At 46.2% G+C, this 14,646-nt stretch overlaps 1 protein-coding gene across 6 annotated transcripts in view; it reads left to right on the top strand.

The window, feature by feature from the left end:
- Frmpd2 (FERM and PDZ domain containing 2) overlaps positions 1-14,312 on the top strand; it is a 99,252-nt gene extending 84,940 nt beyond the window's left edge. For 4 of the 6 annotated variants that reach the window (XM_050140746.1, XM_050140744.1, XM_050140747.1 and 1 more), the window contains 3 exons: positions 1,247-1,345; positions 6,141-6,484; positions 10,586-14,312. In XM_050140746.1, the coding sequence (XP_049996703.1) occupies positions 1,247-1,345; positions 6,141-6,484; positions 10,586-11,090 (948 nt within the window). In that variant the 3' untranslated portion in view covers positions 11,091-14,312. Of the gene's footprint in view, positions 1-1,246; positions 1,346-4,182; positions 4,253-6,140; positions 6,485-10,585 lie in introns of those variants that run through there. The other 2 variants (XM_050140745.1, XM_050140749.1) reach the window with 2 other exon arrangements.
- The last annotated feature ends 334 nt before the right edge of the window (positions 14,313-14,646 follow it).

Raw genomic sequence — 14,646 nt, 5'->3', positions numbered from 1 at the left:
CTGTGCATTCCCGGAACCACATGAGTTTAGATGACAAGTTCTCCTCTTCAAATGTCTGTGTGATCCAAGTGCAGATCTCTGTCACTACTGGGGAACTTCAGTTCCCGAAGACGGTAGATATGGGGGCGGTGGTGAGGAGACAGCTTTGTGTCAGAAAAACCACGGACTCTACCGATGATTAATCATGAAAGAAAAGCCCAGGCTTTTGTAGACATAGCTAGGTTCTGGGAAGAGGGGCTGTGAGTTTGTGCCATGGTGACAAAATGTGTGAGGAAGCTGACGTTACAAAGGGAAACTTGGTGTGTCTCATAGTTTCAGGATTTTTAGTCCATGATCGTTTAGTTCCGCTGGCTATAGATCTTTGGTGAAGCAAACTTGATGATGGGGAGTGTGGGGAAAAAAGAAGTTTCTCTCCCCATGGCAGCTGAGATGGAAAGAAAGAAGAAAGGAGGGGGAGGGAGGGAAAAAGGGGGAGACGGGTGTTGTTTCTTATGAGACTTTTGGTGAATCCTGAGACAATTGTGGTTGTCACAACTGATATGTACCACTGTCATATGGTGGGTAGAGAGACTAGAGATGTTGCCGAACACCCTTTGAAACACAGGACCTGGGTCCCCACAAAGAATTATCTAGCCCCAAATGTGGAGAAGGCGGGGAGGTTGAAAGATCCTGGTGGAGACGGGCAATGGAAACCATGTTGGCATCATGTGCTCTGGCAGCGAGAGGGCACCTCAAGCACAGGTTCTTAATTGTAGAGGCGTAGGCTGTGTTACAAAGATGAGCAGGTGGGAAAGGGCAGTTTGAAAGGCAGTGGCAGGTGCATGCAGGCTCCGTGACCTGTGTGGTTGGGGTGAGGAGGGAGGTGGCTCAGCAGGTGATTGCACTTTGGAAAGACTACCCCTGGACAATGTAGAAGGAAGCAGGCAGGATCTTGAGAGAAGGCAAGGATCCTCAGAGGAGATGAAGTCATTCCAATTCCACAGGGGAACAGCCCTTGGGCCTCAGCCTCATTATGAGGAGATTCCTGAAGTCCTCTGTGTATTGCTGCTGTGAGGTCCCAAGTTTGTGGCTTCTGGATCCTGGGTATTTGGGGAGTTAAGCTTACAATGGTATTTTCCCAAGTTCTCTGGAGCCAAGCTGTGGGTCAGAGTGCCAGGGGAGGAGGTTTCCTGGTAGCAGTGAATAGTACAAAGTAGAAACCCCAGTGAGGCAACCCCAGATATGACTGTGACTGGGTTTCTTGTAGGAAGTGCTCCATTTATTGCGTGGGGTTCCAGAGGAAGTGACGCTGCTCCTCTGCCGACCCCATCCTGGGACACTGCCTGAGATGGAGCTGGGATGGCAGGTAAGATATGGGTCCTTGTCTCTCCTCACTCACTTTCGACCTGGTGGTCCTGAAATGGTCATCACTACTTTTGGGGATGGGGAGGGGACAACACCCACCCTTTCCAGTGGGGGCAGGAAAGCTTCTGCCCCTCAAACCTTAGTGCATCTGTTTTCTTCCCTGTTCCCATTACTCCCACCTTTGGGACCATCTTATAGATATATAATATATAAAAAGGTTAGGCTTTGGTTATGAAAGTTCTAGGCTGTGTCCTCTGAGCACAGAACCAAGGCAAAAAGAATTTCCTGTAGGAATTTCCACACTGAGGAATAAAATGCATTCCTAAAGCTTGAAACAGACAAGTATGACTGGGGCAGAGGTCAGAGCCAGTGGGACCACAGAAACATGGGGGCTTTGCCTATATGCATATATCAGTCTGGTTCTCCAGAGAAACAGAACAAAGAGAGAAAGATGATGGATGGATAAATAGTTGGCTGGCTGGCTGGATAGATGATGGATAGACAGACAGACAGATAGGAAACTTATTATAAGGAATTAACTTATATAATTCTGGGGCTGGCTAATGTAAGCTTTACAAGGCCAACCAGCATGCTGGAGACCTGGGATGCTTAGATGGTGGCACAGAGGGGAGCAGGCAGGACAGAGGAGCTGGAGCAGAGGCAGCACATGGGTGGATGCAGGTTCTATGTGGTGAGCTGTGTGGTGTGAGCAGGGTAGTAGTCTGGAGGTGGAAATTCTTCTGGGCGAAAGCGGCTCTTTACTCCCCAAGACTTCTGCTGATTGGATAAGGTTCTCCACAGCCTAGAGGGTATGCTCTTTGCTCAAAAGATACTAACTTGTTAACCACACTCCAAAATACATTTATCGTGATATCAGTTGTGGTGTTTTAAAAAATATCTGGGTACCTTGGCTTAGTCAAGTTGACATATGAAATGATCTGTCAATTGCTGGGGACTCCTTCCTTGGTCTTTGGGAAATTGGCTTTGACAGAGATTTGAGGACAGGGAGACTGTGTGGGTCAGGAAGTTGTCCTCAGCAGAGGACGAAGTCAGTGTACACACCTAACAGGGTCCTCGGCTGATGCCACAGGGAGCTCTGGAGCTGAGGTGGCCTCTGGCACCTGTCCAGAATAGCACACCCACATTAGAGTATGCAATGGTGGTGAGGATAAACCCTAGCTTTACTGAAGCATCTCTGGTGTAGGAGGATCTTCATTCTATGTGTTGCTTTCATTGGTTAAATAAAGAGACTGCCTTGGCCTTTTGATAGGACAGCAGCTTAGATAGGCAGAGTAGACAGAACAGAATGCTGGGAGAAAGGAGGCAGAGGCAGAGAGCCGCCACCCTGAAGCTGCCAGGTCAGACATGCTGTATCTTTCCCAGTAAGCCACAACCTCGTGGTTCTACACAGATGATTAGAAATGGGTTGAATCAAGATGTAAGAATTAGCCAAGAAGAGGCTAGAGCTAATGAGCCAGGCAGCAACTTAATTAATACAGATCTCTGTGTGATTATTTCGGGCATAAGCTAGCCAGGCAGGATGGAACAAGGGGTCCGCGCTCTAATACAACACATCTCCATTAAGTTGAATGCAGCTGCTGGGTGGTCATGAGCCAGCAGCTGCTTTCCCTGAGCGCATGGAGGAAAAGCAATAGTTCCTGGTATCACAGAAAATAATGGAGATGCTTTTGGGGCTGCAGTAAGGAAGTCTATTAAGTAGCTGTTTGTGAAGAACAAGCATGAGGTCCAGATTAGAAAACATGAGTACATAGACTTACATAAAGGCATGGAATGGTTGAGCTTCTCCCCTCCTTGGAGCATGAAGAACACAGTAGTGAGAGGTCTACTAAAGAGAACTGAGGCTGAGAGAGGGGCATGAGAAGAGACCAAACCAGGCAGCAGTGGGCATCTCACACAGAGTGAGAGTGAGGCCGAGGAGATGGGGCAAGAGAAGAGGTTGGACCAGGCAGCAGTAGGCATCTCGTAAGGGTCTGAGCGAAGCACTTTCACTAAGCAGGATGTACCAGTTTGGAGGTTGTTACTGGAGAGGGAAACGGGCAGATATGTGCTCTTGGGATTCAGGAAAGCTAAGTTGCTGGAGATATTCCACTCAGAGTTTGCTATAAAGTAGAGCAAAGAGGTGGATGGCTGGTAGGTGAAGGGCGAATGGGGTTGAGATAGAGGTTGACTAGTAAGACCTGTGTGGGTGAGGGAGGACTCTTAATTAGTGTGTTGTTGTTGCTATGAAGAGGGAAATTGGGAGAATGGTGCTGGGGGCTTGAGAAAGATGGAAGCTCATTTATAGGAAACAGAACTGATGCTGAGAAAGGTTATGAGCATTGGCATCTGCAGCCACACTTATGGCATTCATAGGGCCAGAGGCTTGGCAGTCGTGAGGGCTGTGGTGGATTCACTGGGAACCGGAAAGAACTTGCATTGTGTAGAGTAACAGAGGCAGAAGCTGAGAGGAGTGCAGGAGGAAGCTGGGGGCCTTCTTCATGAGGGAGTGACATTAGGGATGCAGAGTCAAAGGGAAACTGACAATGGAGGAGTCAGGATAACAAAAGGCATGGTGATCAAGATCACCGGAGACTTTAAGGAGTGAGGGCAGAGGCTGTCTGGCAGGGAGTGAGAGCAAGACCTTGAAGGGAGACTCAGGGGCTGTCCCAGGAGTGGAAACTGCTCTGTCTCTTTATGTTTTAAAATCTCCTCCACTTCAGATTTTGATATTATTATACCCTTTATAATAGGCACAGTCTACCAGCAAGGGACTGGTTATGATTTATAATTCAAGTGTGCGTCTTTGGGGTATTCCTTTTTTTTTTTTTTTTTTGGCAGGGTCACATGCTATCTCAAAGGCTCACCCAAGGGAGGATCCTTGGTGTGGATATGAAGCTTCCTCTGTTCGGTGAGCCCGGGGCTGGGAGTTTAGCATTGTGATCTATGATGGAAGGGAGTTGGTTGTAGAGTGAGAATACTGACCTAATTTTCAGGAAAATATAAAATCCTAATTTCCATATGGTTTTAAATATTCATACATGTATTACCCAGTCAGATAGAGAACCAGACAGATGTTAAAACTAATAAAAATGGTTCAAAAGAGATATCAAAGACCAGCATGTTCATTTATGAAGTTGTACAAAGTTTCCTCTGCACTAAGTTTCCAACTCCACAAATGCTACCCCTCCCAGTTCCAGCCATCTCTCCCCACATTCTCTCTCCACTCTATTTCCCGCCAAACCTGATCCCCCACTCCTCCAGTCCACCCATAAAATATATTCTATTTCTCCCTTGCTGGGAGATCCCTGTATTCCCCCTGCCCCGCCAACCCCTCCTTTTTACATGACCTCTCTAAATCTTCTTGATCGTAGCTTGATTATCATTTACTTAACTGGTAAACTGGTAATATCCCCTTATAAATGAATATATACCATATTTATCTTTCTGGGTCTGGATTACTTCACTCAGGATGATTTTTTTCTAGTTCAATTTACCTGCAAATTTCATGATTTTTTTTTAAAAAGCTGAGCTTTAAAGACACCACATTTTCTTCATCCATTCTTCTGTTGAGGTATATCTAGATTGTTTCCAGTTTTTGGCTATTATAAATAAAACTGCAATGAACAAGGCTGAGCAAATATCCTTGTGGTAGGAGGGAGCATCCTTTGGGCATATGTGTAAGAGTGATATTAGCTGGTTTTGAGGTAAACTGAGTCCCAACTTTCTGAGGAAACACCATATTAGTTTCTATAGTAGCTTTATAAATTTGCACTCCCACCAGCAATGGAGGAGTGTTCCCCCTTGCTCTACATCCTCAACAGCATGAACTGTCACTTGAGTTTCTGCTCTTAGCCATTCTGACAGGTGTAAGATGGAATCTCAGAGTTGTTTTGATTTGCATTTCCCTGATGGCTAAGGATGTTAAACGTTTCTTAATTGTTTTGAAGCCATTTGATATTCCTCTATTGAGAATTGTGTTTTTATATATGGTTCCCACTTTTCAATTGGATTATTTGCTGTTTTGGCGTCTAGTTCTTTTTTCTTTTTTTATATTTTATTGTTTTAAACTGAGCTATACATTTCCCCCCACGCTCCTTCCTTTCTCCCCTCTCCCCCATGCTCCCAATTTACTCAGGAGATCTTGTCTTTCTCTCTAAGTGGAGACATATTGCCCTGGCTGTTGTTGGTTGTGTTCTTTTGCTGGCGTGTTAGCTTCTAGGCTTGGGATGATTGTAGATTTAGGTGCTGATTTCTGGATTTGTCTCTGTCTCTATAGCTCAGACCTAAAAGCATCCAGAACATCTTCTGATTTATTTTTAAAAATTATTTTAATTTAGAATTATGTGTTTGTGGATATGTATGCCTGTAGATAGGTGCATATGAGTGCAGGTGCCTCCATAGGTCAAAGAAGGTCATCAGATCCCCTGGATCTGGAGTTACGGTCATTGTTACCTGCTTAATGTGGATGCTGAGACCTGAGTTCTGGTCCTCTGCAAGCCTAGCAAATGCTGTTAGCCACTGTGCCATTTCTTTAGCCAAAACTTTTTTGTTTTTGTTTTGTTTTGTTTGCTTTTCAAGACAGGATTTCTCTGTGTAGCCCTGGCTGTCCTGGAACTCACTCTGTAGACCAGGCTACCCTCAAACTCAAGAGATCCGCCTGCCTCTGTCTCCCAAATGCTGAGATTAAAAACGCATGCTACCAACAACCGGCTAAGCCCCAATCTTTTATTTCTTAAACATATTTTAGAGTTTCTTTGGTATGTGAGTGTTGGTAACCCTTCACATTTCTTTAATAGACTCCCGAACTATCAGCAGACCAAAGATTCACCATGGCAACGTGTACTGAATCAGAGCAGAGCCCCAGCCTAGATCAAGAGGACAGCTGGAGGGACAGTGCCTCCCTGGACATAGGGGAAGGCCTGGCTTCCACACGAGAGTCTTCTTACAAGGCTGTCAGAGAGGTGAAAGGAGACCAACACAGACAGGGACCCTGGGCCAGGTCCCCGATGCGCCCTATGGAATCCCATCCTCACTTGTGCAAACTCCACCAAGAACCAGAGGCACCAGCGTTGGCTACCTCTTTGGAAAAGGATATGAGACAAAACTGCTATTCTGTGTGTGACATCAGGAGACTGGGAAGGTAAGATTTAACATATTAGCAGAGATTTTGTGAGCTGTGTGCATTGCATTGCTAGCTGATTACAATCAGTCACCAACTATAGAGAGGATTATTGTGCCCAGCACTGATCTGGGAGTTTGAGGGGAATAAGAAACTACAGAAGTCTGGGATGGGAGCTGCTACAACCTGGGAACTTTGGGGAAGAGCAAACTCCACCCAGATGACAATCATCCCCAGTATGTCCTCAGGCTGCTAATGGCAGGCCTTACATGTTCTCCCAGCGCACAGTGTGTATTCTGTTCCCACACAGCCTCTTTAGTTGCTTGTGTTTCCTGCCAGCACACAGTGTGTATCCTATAGTCCCATGGCCTCTTTAGCTGGGGTGCAAAGGGAGACTTTCTGCACGTGCTCATTTCTATTGATGACATACACCTTTCTTATCAATACTACCTGGAAGCATAGACCCTCCCCCAACTCCTCCCAGATTCTCCCCAACTACCCTACCAACCCAACTTTATTCCTCATCTCTTAAAAACCAAACAAATCACCCTTCCCCCAGTTTGTGTTGGCTGACTACACCTGGGTGTGTGGCCTGCCCTGGATTGTAACCGATATACTAAGTTTTGTTCCATTAAAGACAACTGCCTTTCTCTCACCTAGCAGCAATTGCATGCCAACAGTTTCTTGGCAAGGCGTGGGATATTTTTTTAGACAAGAGAGTCATTTATTTTTTATTTCCTGAATCAGATTAAAATTTGGCTTACTTGTAAGGCTACACCATATGTCCAAAACCTGTCATTCTTGAAGGGTGTTCCCTTTTGAGGGTCACTTAGAGTCTTTTAGGTTCTGAATATTCTAGTGAGGTGTCTGGTCCTCAGTTGTTATGGTTACTGTCCCCCCACCTTTCTTAGGTTTCTGAGGCTATGAATAACTAGCTGCAAGCCCCTTTGGGCCCCCACACCCCTTTGCACCCCTTTGCACCATGGTGGTTCTGGGAATGACAACATTCCTCCTCCCCTTATTTCCTGGTTTTACTCTTGCCTCATTTTCTTCTTCCATTCAAGAATTTTCTTCACTCTGAAATCAGGACACAAAGTTGTGGCAGGCCATCTTCCACAGGACAGTGCTCAGCTGCCATTTATGTACTCATAGCAACTGTTTCCAAAGAAAGAAAAGTGTAGCGTATACGCAGAAACTCTAAGGAAGGGTCCTCACCTTGGCAGTAGGGTTCTAATTAGTATTCCAGCGTGGGATGGTGGTTATCCATGGGCTCCTTAGGAATATCTGCAGGTCAGAGGTGGCTGTCCCAGCCAAACTGGCCTTTGATTTGTGGCCTCTCTGGGTCCAATGTTCTGTAGTTTGGGACAAAAGGCACAAATCTGTGGAGCATGTCATTTAGAGCCAGCATTACCACTTCTTCATGTGTGTGCCTAGAGAGCTGTCTTCCCTTAGTTGAGGGCTGCCCAGTCGTAAAGTAGCCCCGGGATGCCTAGGCCACTGTGCAAGCCAGGAGAAATAAGATAGCACAGGGCCTAGCACACAGTAGGGACTCAGCACTCTTCTGTATTCCTACTTTTTCTTGGGAAATTTCTTGTTAAGGAACGAACCGTATCGACTGAAATTCTCAGTCAACTCCAGAACTTACTCTCTGCCAGGTTGCTCCATCTTAACAGCAGATGGCTGCCAGCACCCCAGCAAGCTCAGTGTGTATTTAGATTTCACTTATCCTTCCTCATACCCACCTCTATCCTACTTCCGGAAATTAGACATTGTCATGGAAGATATGGGTTGATACCTATGGAAGAGGAGGGCTTGGCTGGGAATACATTTTTACACAAGGCTACTTGGTAAAGTTTGGCCATAAGGTGACAGTCATAGCCAGTCTTGTTATGCTTGGGCATCATTATAGGCTGTCCAACACCTCTGTTTTTGGTGTGGGAGCAGATCACTTTTTCTTTGGCTAAGTCTCACATCAAAGATAAAGGTATCCCTTGAAAGTGTGGAGGGAGATGATGGTGAAGATGAAGCTTTGACAGCCAGGCAACTGCACTGGCCCACAGACATCTGTGCTCTGCACCCTCAGACAGTTGTTTTCTGTACCCATAGACAGCTGTGTCCCCCCCCCCACCACAAATGTGCTCGGCACCTGTAGACAGCTGTGCTCTGCACCCGCAGACACCTGTACTCTGCACCCACAGACATCTGAGCTCTGCACCCACAGACAGCTGAGCTCTGCACCCACAGACAGCTGAGCTCTGCACCCACAGACAGCTGTGCTCTGCACCCGCAGACAGCTGAGCTCTGCATCCACAGACAGCTGAGCTCTGCACCCACAGACAGCTGAGCTCTGCACCCACAGACAGCTGTGCTCTGCATCCACAGACAGCTGAGCTCTGCACCCACAGACAGCTGAGCTCTGCACCCGCAGACACCTGTACTCTGCACCCGCAGAAAGCTGTGTTCTGCACCCGCAGACACCTGTACTCTGCACCCGCAGACAGCTGTGCTCTGCACCCACAGACAGATGTGCTCTGCTCCCACAGTGTGTTCTGCACCTGCAGACAGCTGAGCTCTGCACCCACAGACAGCTGAGCTCTGCACCCACAGACAGCTGTGTTCTGCACCCGCAGACAGCTGAGCTCTGCACCCGCAGGCAGCTGTGTTCTGCACCCACAGACAGCTGAGCTCTGCACGGGCAGGCAGCTGTGCTCTGCATCCGCAGGCAACTGGGCAGTGCGTGGCTTTTCTTGCGTTTTTGTCATAACTACCCACTGTTCCTTCTCTATGTTTGTAAGAAAACATAATTTATGTACATTTGACCAAGTATTACATTTTTAAACCAAATATTTGCCTAAGTACTTGACAATTCCTAACTTGTTTTATAGTCTTGACAAAATCATTTTGTATACACAAGCAAGCATATGCTCACATGAATGCAGTTTTATACAGATCCTGTAGCTGGCTTTCAGGACTGTAAATAATGTCCCTTCATAGCAAACCACACTGTCTGGCATTTGTGGGTTTGTAGCTATTGGGGTATTCTAGGGCTGATTTTTTAAGAGAGACAGGCATTAGGGCAAAGGGGAGCAGGGATGGGAGCATATAATGAAACTAACTCATTGATCTGGGTGTGGGGCAGGGGGCTAAGAAGTGAGGATCCAGGCAGTTGGTTAGAAAAACAACTAAAGGTCTGTGCTTTTCTCTTAGATTTTCCTTCTCATCTTCTCTAACCAGATTAGCAAGAGATATTTTCTGAGCGCCTCTCTGCATGTGTGCAGTGCTGCACAAAACACCCTGCTGTCTGCAGGACTGCTCTTTCTCGTCCAAGGCATGTGTGGCTATCTTGGGTTCTCGCTGGAAGGCATCTGCGTGTGCATCGCCCAATAATGAGCCTCTCCGGTCCTCTGCCTCCTGTGTCCTTCTTTTGACATGGGGAATAATGTCACTCCAGCTGGCTGCCTCTCTAAAGACTTCATCGGTGCTCTGAAAGGGACCTGATATTTGCACAAAGTGCTTTGAAGGTTGCTCCTAGTCTCCGTGGGCTCTTTTCCCTCTAATCTGTCTGCTGAAATAGCTCCAACTGTCAGAGTCGCACACAATAGCAGCATTTCACTGATGGAAAACTTGCCCTGTACCAGCACTCCTGGAAGGCAGATAATGTATAACAATCATTTAATTTGTAGCTTCTAACAATTCTAACAATTTCAGTGTTTCAGATAAGAAAACCAAGATTGCAGATAAGCAGTACACCTACCCAGGGTCTCAGTGTAAAACGTGGGTCCTAGAACTGACCCCAGCTCATAGCTTTGCCTGCACTGTTGTGCCCTCCGGCAGCTCCCCCCATGGGCTCCTAGGTTTGATATGCTGAGCTGTTTCTGCTTACTACCTGCACTGTAATATTTCAGGGCTGCTTTTGTTCTCATGTGCCTGGTAGTCTCACCAGTTCAGGGACCATAGTATTTGCTGTTTGTACCCTGGCGCTCTGGGCATCCTCTGGCCGGGTCTTAGGTAATGAACCAGGATGAGGATCTTGAGAGGCAAGGAGAATGCGGGCCAGGAATTGCTGATGGAGGTTGGACCACACTGGACCACGTTTCTGTTTTCTGGTCCTGGATTGGACAGGGATGATGCTGAAGGTGGCACATGTTTTCTTCACGAAACCTCTTCTCTCACCTTGGATGATGAAGACTACCTGACCCTCAACTCCACGTTCTCAGGCCAGCTGCCCTGTGAAGAATGTCTAGAGGCAGATTCTGAGACTATTCCTCTGCCGCAGTTCTGTTCTTGGGGTGCTCTTGCGAAGTCTGCACTTCCGGAAGGATCCCCCGGGAGTGAGAGTGACTGGGAGGATCTGGAGGAGTCTGTGGCATCCTCTGGTGGGTATCACACTCTGTGTGGGATGAGGCTTCACAGAACTCACTTAGGTTGGAGTAATGGTCCCCTAGGGTATCATCTGGAAGCCATTTCTGCTGACTGCTTACTGTGGTCCCTGTTCCATGATGACTACTTTACCAATTGGGGACTGTTTCATATGCTACATCAGAGGCTTCTCCAGGGCTCTACAGTGACTAAAGCAGAGAGGCAGAATTCAAGCCATTCTCTCCCTGCTCCTGCGTCCACACGTTGAGTGTCCCCTTTGCTGCCCTCCAGCACATGTGTGGATACACCTTCTCTCCCCAGGTTTAGCTTTCTGGAGACCAGCATGTCAAGGGCTAGTTTCTGTCTTGTCTACACCTACCTGTCCCTGGGATATATATGCTTCAGAGAATACTCCCGGTGTCATGTTACTGGAGGCTGCTTATAGAGTCTTTGTGGTTAGGTACACATCAGAAAATCAGGCATGGTGGCTCATATTTGTAATCCCAGTACGTAGGAAACATAGACAGGAGAATCACAACAGCAAGGGCATCCTCAGAACACTATGGAGCTACCAGAGACAGAAGCTGGGAATTTTACCAGGTAAGCCACTGCCACATGGCGATACACTGATTACTAGAAATGGGTTAAACCAAGATGTGAGAGTTAACCAATAAGAAGTTAGAGATAATGGGCCAAGCAGTGTTTTAATTAATATAGTTTCTGTGTCGTTATTTTGGGGCTAAGCTAGTTGGGCGGCAGGGTTGAACAAGCACCCCCCTTACATGAATATGATGCTAAAAAGTCCCATTCTTATCTGAAACAGACAACAAGTAACTAGGAGGATTCTGAGGCCTCAGAGGCCATTCACATACACTTGTAGGGAATCCGACATCCTGACATGGAAGAAAGACACGGATGGGTGTATAGAACTGTGAAGCCAGCAGGGAGAAGCTTGCATGTTAAGATCACCCTTCTAGTTGATCTCAGTGTGGCAGGAGAGCTGAAAGAAGGCTGAGCCATCTATGGGCACCCATAGGGATCCAACTAAGACATTGATGGCTGTCTCCAGAAAGAGATCAGAGAGGAAAGGGCATTCCCATGGGAGGAGCTAATGTTTCCATCCTGGTGCCACCATTCACTGAACATGGAGACAATGGCGCCTACCTGAGGCTGTCGTTGAAAGTCTGAGAGGACAATACTACGTGTATAAGGTGCTTTTGGTAACAGCTAGCTATTGTTTTCATAGACTTCAGTGGGATGATGCAAGCTTTTGAACACAGCTGATTCTGCTGTTTTTCCACATAGACAAAGGCACTAAGCAGACAGGCTGTGTCCTAACATCAGGTTGGGGCAGGGAGAAGCTCTCATCTATGGTTGAGTGTGGAATAGAAGAACTGGTTGGCCCTTGGCTATAGACTGGGGATGTAGTTGGGATGAACCATGTCATCATCTCAAATCCTACCCCAAAAAGAGAACAGGTCTTGTCTGCTGCTTATAGAGTATGGAAGTCGGGTGTTGAGTGTTCATGGTGCCAGCTTGGGCCTAGGCTCTGTGGTTGTTCCACATATATGCTTTATAGCACCCAGGGCTTTGAATCACACTATCCCTAGGCAGTGTGACTCTTTTGGGAAAAGCACCATGTACATCCCTTAAAATCTCTGAAGGGTCTAAGTCATCCAGAAGGTGAGTACTTCTGCTTATTATTCTCATTTGTACCAGAAGTTGGGGGAGAAGAGGATACAAGAGGACTTTGCTCATGGCTAAGCAGTGCATCCTTTACAGCTATAGTCGAAGTATTGTTTGCTCCATTTAGACAAAGATGATTAAAAATAATTTTTTTCCCTGATGCTAGAGAGATGAATCCACAGTGAAGAGCAGATCGGCAGCACCCATACCAGGTTGTTCACAACCACCTGTAATCCAGTTCCTGGGGATGTGACACTGTCTTCTAGTTTCTACAGATACAGGCACACAGGCAGCAGACACCACACACACAAACACACACACACACACACAATTTAGAAATCTTTTGAAAAAAAGGTATTTTCTATAAGTAAATTTAATCAGTCTTTGTGGTATTCTTAGTTATCTTCTATCAATAGGCTTTGTGGTTTTATTTAAATTGTTCAGGTTCACATTCTGTATGGATCCAAACCGCAGCTGTCAGAACTGGCTTTTGATGCATTTTCACAGAATGGCTCTTTCCACAAGAGTCTATAACACACACAACTTTCCATCAAGTAGCAGGAGGATAACATGTTTATTTTAAGGACTCCGGAGCACAAAAAGTTAATTAATTTTACATAGTAAGCTTCTTTATCTACACATTTTTACATCAGGCATTCATCACAAATAATCGCTGGTCTAGTTTGAGGCCTCTGGTCTCTGATACACCATAGACATTGGGCCCTCATTAGGATTCTTCCTGGACATCTCAGTGCTGCTCTGAGTCATGGAGAACCTGTAGTCCTGGATCTGTGGGATTCTCCCCCTGTCCCCTTCCCTCTGTGCTCCAGCAGATCACAGATGGGGTGGACTTGGGGTGGGTCAACACTTAATCCTTATGCTGGGCTTGGGCAGTTGCAGGGTTGGTCAGCCTACCAGCTGTCCCATGTCCTCGTCACCAAGGTGAGCTCTCCTGTATTGTCAGCTCCCTCATCTATTACAGGTTATGAAGGGTGAGGGGGGCACTTCTCCCTGCCCACACAACTGCATGACAGACATGCTTGTTCACACCTTTAAACAAACAAACAAGCATTTTTCTTTTTACGAAGTCAAAATAACAACAAAACCCAGTAAAAACAAAATCACCAAACCACAGTTCAGTGGGATAGTAAGAACAGGGTTGAATTATATGATTTAGAGAGGTTTCTGCACAACCAACCAGCCACCTACTAACATCTGCTCACTCTTTTAGGTGAGCACACTGAGCAAGGCATCTCCTGGGACAGAACCTGAGGGCTCCTGTGTGGGCATCCTTTCGGTGGAAGAACCCTCAGCTGATTTTGGTCTAGAGAATGTACCTACCTATCTGCTGTGCTACCACCAAAGAAGCATCCCCGAGAAGATGGGGTGTTAAGTGCTGACTCCTAAGTCTTCGTGCCTGGTGTTTCTGAGGCTAATCATCTTTAGTAGTCACGACTTCCTCTTCAGCTCTGGGGTTTAAGTCAAGCAAATCTTTGTGTGTATGGACTGGGATTCCTCTCATGAAAGGAACTGGGGACTAATTATTTAAATAAGGTAAACTACGGCAGGGGAAAGTTCTGGTTGCCAAACAGGGGCACCATTTTCCAACATGCAACTTTCTGGTTCGCACCGTTGAGTCTTCATCAGTCAAAGGACTCTTATCAAAGTATCACCAGTATACTGGAAGGAATCTGCCAAGGGGCTTGGCTCAAAGGCCACAGGGGGAATAACTTTCTGTGTTTTTCTGTTTGGGTTTTTCTGTCTTTCCTTCAACTCCAAATAATCATGTGTTCTTTTCAAATGACTTTTCTGTTTGATCTTAATGTCTGATTCTCATTATATAAATGTAAACTATAGTAGAGCTAACATTTCTTGATGTTGCTATGTAGATGCTGCAATAAAACTTCTGGAATGAGCAAATACATAAAAGAAATAGACCTGGTGGACCACAATTCAAGTCGCTGGTGTGCCACTGTATGATGTGAACTATATAGCAGAGATACGGTCTCACATAATACAATGAGGGTGCGTGTTTAATGTAGGTCATGGCTTGTTCTGCCACTTATGGAAAATAATTTTTCAGCGACTTGAATAGTCTTGTTTTGGACAGTAAATATATCTTTGCATATTGCTGCATA

The sequence above is a fragment of the Alexandromys fortis genome, unplaced genomic scaffold (genome assembly GCF_014885135.2).
Source record: "Alexandromys fortis isolate MF-2015 unplaced genomic scaffold, M_Fortis_MF-2015_v1.1 scaffold_46, whole genome shotgun sequence".
Classification (NCBI taxonomy): Eukaryota; Metazoa; Chordata; class Mammalia; order Rodentia; family Cricetidae; genus Alexandromys; species Alexandromys fortis.
Note: the sequence above shows the minus strand (reverse complement) of the source record. Positions and strands in the feature narration are given on the sequence as shown.